The sequence below is a fragment of the Rhincodon typus genome, chromosome 8 (genome assembly GCF_021869965.1).
Source record: "Rhincodon typus isolate 14 chromosome 8, sRhiTyp1.1, whole genome shotgun sequence".
Classification (NCBI taxonomy): Eukaryota; Metazoa; Chordata; class Chondrichthyes; order Orectolobiformes; family Rhincodontidae; genus Rhincodon; species Rhincodon typus.
The window spans coordinates 45,579,930-45,585,929 of NC_063339.1; the positions used below are offsets into that span (position 1 = coordinate 45,579,930).

The 6,000-nt window shown below is 44.6% G+C and overlaps 1 protein-coding gene across 1 annotated transcript in view; it reads right to left on the reverse strand.

Moving 5' to 3' along the window:
* Positions 1–6,000, reverse strand: part of ccdc198 (coiled-coil domain containing 198) — a 64,765-nt gene extending 58,765 nt beyond the window's left edge. The window contains exons 1-2 of the mRNA XM_020509691.2: positions 5,754–6,000; positions 4,350–4,432 (exon numbers count right to left, since the gene is read on the reverse strand). Coding sequence (XP_020365280.2) covers positions 4,350–4,432; positions 5,754–6,000 — 330 coding nt within the window. The remainder of the gene's footprint in view (positions 1–4,349; positions 4,433–5,753) is intronic.

Genomic DNA, 6,000 nt, shown 5'->3' on the forward strand with positions numbered 1-6,000 from the left:
ACAGTCCTTCATGGTAACCTCAGCTGGTGTGGGAATTGAACCCATGATGTTGGGTGCCAACTGACCAAACCGAGCCCCTTCATCCTCCTTACTTTACTTGTCAGATGTATATGTCAAAGACAGTAAATACTAAGGGTAACCACTGTACAGTTCTTGTGGAGACAAAGTCTCATTTTCATATTGCAGATAAACTCCATTGTGTTATCTGGCACTACCACCATGTTAAGATGGATAAATTTCAAAGAGAACTAGAAACTTAAAATTGACTATCCATGCAGTACTGTGGGCTATCTGCGACAGAAGGTTTGTATCCAACCACAACCTCATAGGCTGGCATATTTCACACTCTACCATTACAACCCAGTCAGGGGATCAACCCTGGTTCAATGAAAAGTGCAGAAGGACACACCAGGATTACCACCAGGACCCAGTGCCTTTGCAGTTTCCAATAATTTCAGTCATTTTTTGATGTTATGTGGAATGAATTGAATTGGTTGAAGACTGGCATCCATGATGTTGGTGACCTCTGGAGGAGACCGAGATGGATCAACCACTTGACACTTTTGGCTGAAGATGGATGCAAATTCTTCAGCGTTTTTTTTACACTAATATGCTGCACTCTACCATTATTGAGGATGGGGATATTCATGAAGCCTCCTTCCCCTGTTAGTTGTTTAATTCTGTACCACCATTCATAACTGGATGTGGCAGAACTGGAGAGGTTAGATCTTATCTATTGGTTGTGGAATCGCTTCGCCCTGTCTACTGCATGCTGCTTCCGCTGTTTGGCATGCAAGTGGCTTCACCAGGTTGACACCTTATTTTTAGGTATACGTCCTCCTACACCCCTCATTAAATCAGGGTTGGCCCCCAGTGTGGTGGTAATAGCAGACTGTGGGATGGGCCAGGCCAGAGTGTGAGAGTCACAGAGTGTGGTTGAATGCAATTCTCCAGCTGATGATGGCCCACGGTGAGTCATGGATGCTGGATCCTGAGTTGTTAGATTTGTTTGAAGTTTGTCCAATTTAGAACAGTGATAGTGCCAAACAACACAATGGAGGGGAGCCTCAATATGAAGATAGGACTGTGCTTCCACAAGGACTGCCTGGTGGTTACTCCTATCGATACTTTCATGGGCAGATACATCTGCATCAGGTAGATTGATGAGGACAAGGTCAGGTTTCCTATCTTGTTGGTTTCCTCACCACCTGCTGTAAACCTGCCTAACAATATGTCTTTTAGGACTTAGCCAGCTTGGTAAGTATTCGTACTATCCAGCCAAGCTTATATGAACAAGGAGCAGGAATGAGCAATAAGACCATGATCTATTATAAGCTCAAATCCACATTCTCATGTCCCCCAGTAACCCTCTTCACCGCCTTGTTTAACAAAAATTTATCCACCGCTACCTTACAAAGATTGATGGACCCTGCTTCCACCACCTTTTCAGGAACAGAATTCCAATGGCCCTCCCAAAGGAAAAAAACCTTCACCTAATCTATTTTTAAATTGTGAATCCTAGTTCCAGATTGTCTCATAAGAGGAATTAACCTCTCCACATCTACCCTGTCAGGAATCCTCCAGGTCTAACAGCCATTAGCCTCAAAATCTTTCAACTTTTCGAATTCAGATTTCACCATGTGCATGGTGGAATTAAAGTCACGTGCCCAGAACATGAACCCAGCGCTCTGGAGTCCTGTGATATGATCACTTTGCCAAAACATTCATATGAATTAATCAATAAACTAACATAAATCCACATCTCTTTCAGCTCTGTGCATTGTGGTGGAATGAGAGAGGGTGGCTTTGATTGATCATAATCATAAAGGAGTATTAAATGTGTTCTTTCAAGTGGGGAAGGGTACAAAATGGGCAGATGAAGTTAAATCACTCAGAAAAGGTTACACTTAAAATCAGGGCAGAACAAAGAGAAGTGGGAAACAGGGCTAACAGGAGATATTACTATTGGGTGTCATATCAGTATTTGTTGCAGTTTCCTTCATTTTGTGCCGACAGAGTAGAAAACAGAGTTATTGGTTGGAGAAATGTATTTGTAAACTACTTTATGCACTGTGATTATTCACAGACCTCTGAAATTGTTGCTTTCTGTTTAGAGACAGACAGAAGCCATTAAGGCCAGCAGTGTTCTGGGACCAGATCTCAAGATTAATATCAGAGGGGACCTCTTGTGGTGCAGTGGTAGTATCCCTACCCTTGAACCGGGTGGCCTGGGTTCAAGTCTCAGCTGCTCCAGAAGTGTTTAATAACTTCTCTGAACAGGCTGATTAAGAAAAAAATAAGCTCATGAAAAATACAAGATTCACATCGGGAAACCTTAGTTCCAATTCTGCTTGGACTAAAGAATATACATACACCATTGGAGGAGTTCTTCCTGTGAACTTCAGGGACAAGAGCATTTTCTGTTAAAGCAGTCAAGTCAGGGCGTAAATCTACACAGCTAGCAGTGAAATGGATTGAGGGTGAAACTACACTGCTCCTCTTGACACTAGTTGCAGCATTTCAGAATTTAAAGGACCCAAATTCATTGGGTTGGGACAGAGTGGCACATGTCTGACATGGGGTGATATTGGGTGTCTCTTGGGTTTCTGGCAGTCAGAGGGATGGTCTGGTGTCCATGCAACATCAGTTTGAGTGATTGAGAGGGTCACTTCTATCGTGAGCCAGGAGTTACAGCAATGTTTGGTTCCATTTGGATGGAAATGCAACATTGTGCTAATGTGATTTCCGTAGCCATGTGGCCTATGCCATAAGCCATACTAATTGCTGGCAGATCTAATGAAGACAGATGGCAAGAAACATTGGCCCAGATATTCCAAAAACTGTCGGAACAGATTCAACTTACGATAATCTTCTTAAAAATTACCCATTTACCTGTTGCAAATTTCTCCAGCCAATATTCTGAGTCTGGTCTGGCCTGAATGCATCCATGGGAGATAACCAGGCAGAAAACCACCCAATGTCAGAGTCGCATTACAGGCCAGAATGTGCCTCTTTTTCATGACATGATGCTTATTTCAGGAAAGAAAGGCCCCAAAACCACCAACAATGACTGAGGAGAAAGTAAGCCTGTAAAGTAAGACAGATATTGTGCCAGGTGAGTGAGGGAGGTAGGGTACCAGGTGGGTGCTTATGGTAGGTTGGGGGGAGGAACAGTTATTGTCAGGGAGTGGTAGTGCCAGGCTGGGTGGGATGATGGTACCAGCTCAAGCAGGTTGGGGATTTAGGCAGTGCTGGTGGGGGATGGATGTCTCGTTCAGCTTGGGCCAGGGATGAGGGATCTTAGCATCAATAGGAACACATTGGGTGATGGGAGAGGTGAAGCTAAGGAGAGGGTGGCAATAACAGGCCAGCGAAGAAGGGGGTTAAGTTAGGGGTGTAGGGTGTCACTCTGGGTATGTTAGGGTTCAGCAGCTGTCGTAGTGCCAATGATGATATTGGGGGAAGAGTTGATAGTTACCAATGGCAAAGAAATGTTTTTTTTCTCACCTTTCTAGAGTAACTATTGAGCTTAAATGAATTTGAACCCTCCATTAATTGACTCTTTTGGAGGAGTCCAGACACAGGGGAATCACCCATCAGAAAATTTAACTTCCTGGGCAATTCTCAAGGGTTCTACACATGACTCCTGTCAATCCTGCTCCAACAACTCTCTCATCAAGTATTCAGGCCACTGTAGTACTGCAACTAACTTATCTGATATTCCTGACTTAATATTCAGGCAAGTTGGGGCAGCATGGTGGTTTAGTGGTTAGCACTACTGCTTCACAGTGCCAGGGGCTTGGATTCGATCCCAGCCTTTGGCGACTGTGTGGAGTTTGCACATTCTCCCTGTGTCTGTGTGGGTTTCCTACAGGTGCTCTGGTTTCCTCCCACAGTCCAAGGAGGTGCAGGTTAGGAGGATTAGCCATGGGATTTATAGGGTAAGGTGTGGGTCTAGGTAGGATGCTCTTCAGAGGGTCAGTTTTGACTCAATGGGTCGAATGTCCTGCTTCCACACTACAGGGATTCTGTGAAGCCAGTCTGAATTTTCCAAAGTCTTCAGTTCTAATTCATTCGGGGAGCCTTTCAAAGAGTTCCAGACCAGGTAACTGCCCATCAAGAGTTTCCATTTACTGTACAATTCCGACGTATTAAATTCCAAAAGCTCCAGGCGAACATCATTCAGTGTACCTCCAGCCTCCAACTATCCTCACTCCTGAACATTAGGACAGTCATTTCCCAGGACCTGATACCAGCTAGAATTTCTATCTGTTCTTACTTTTTGATTAATTTAGAACTGACTCAGCATGTTGACAGCTGCAAAGTAATTTAGTTCGAATACTTCTCACCTCAAATTTTCGAGGAGGATGTTTTTTGATGATGCTCCTTTCCCCATCATCCAAACTGCTTCCAAATGAGAAGGCACGAGGTACTTGAAAGATGAAAATATAAAGAAAAACATAGAGCACACAGTTTTTACAGCACAGAAAAAGGCCCTTTGTCCCATTCATGTCCATGCTGGTCATCAAGCATTATATTATATTCTAATTCAACCTTCCAGCATTTGGCCCATTGCCTTATACACACTTGCATTTCAAGTAGACATCTAAATATTTCTGAAATGTTTTGATGATTCTTACCTGAACCATCCTTTCAGGCAGTGAGTTCCAGATACACACAACCCTCTGGGTGATTTATTTTTCTTTAAAATCCCCTTTAAACCTACTGCTGCATACCTTAAATCTGTGCCAATGCAACTCCACCCCCCCCCCCACCCCACTACTGACCCCCTTGCTAAGGGGAAAGGTTTCTCCCTGTCTATCCCCTTCATAACTTTGTATACCTCAATCAGGTTCCCTCCATCTCACTCAGCCATCTCTGCTATTTAAAAAAACCCCAGCCTATCTCGGATAACAAGGTGTAGAGCTGGATGAACACAACAGGCCAAGCAGCATCATAGGAGCAGGAAGGCTGACGTTTCGGGCCTAGACCCTTCTCCAGAAATGGGTCTATCTTGTCTCTCTTCATAGCTGAATCGCTCTATCCTGAAACATCTTGGCGATCTCTCGTACAATCATATCCTTCCTATAGAGTGGCGCCCAGACCTGCACACAGCTCTCCAGCTGCGGCCTAACTCATCTTCTTTCCAGCTTCATCATAACCTCCCGTGCTCTTGTAGTCAATACCTTGACCAATAAAGGCAAATATCCTATATGCTTCTTAACCAGCCGACCTGCTGCCTTCAAGAATCTGTGGACTGCCACATCAAAATTCCTCTGATGGACTGCACTTCCTAGGGTCCTCGCAGGTCGCCATGTCAAACATTAACAGCACAAAAACACTGATGACCTTTTTTTTGACCACGAGAAAAAAAACGCTAAAGTAATATGTAAATTTGGATAATAATTAACAAAGTGAAATGCACAAGGAAACTGACAAATCCTTCCTTGAGCTCCCTGATCCGTTAGAAATTACAATCAACTGTGGAGACAGAAGTTAATGGACTTGAAAGGCTGCTCAATGGAAAATGTATGTGCACAAACAGTTTATCTTGTAAAAGGCTGCTCTTCTGCCCAACAGAGTAATGGAACTAAATAATCTGGAGATTGTGCAAAGCACCAGCTTTACGAATCTTTCGCTAATCATCCACTGTGAAAACAAAAACAATTCAGAGAGAGTGAATACTATAAATCCTGGCTGAAGGTTTACATTGCTCAAGCCTCCTCCCCGCTCCGAGCCCACATTGCACCTACCTTGCCTGAGGTTGGGTAGGGCGTGAGTGCCATTTCGCACCTCCTTCAGGGGAGGAAGTTCGCTCCCTCTGCGCAGAGAGGCTGCCTTTAGGTGGCCGTGTGTCAGCCAGTCCCGGGCTGCTACAAGCGAGCTGTCTGCCCGGCTGCTGCCGTACCGCTGCACTCCGGGGCAAAAAGCCGCCTGGGCTGCGGGTACCGGCCTCACCTGGATCAGCTTGTGTTGGCCTCTTGACCATCCCGAACCCAT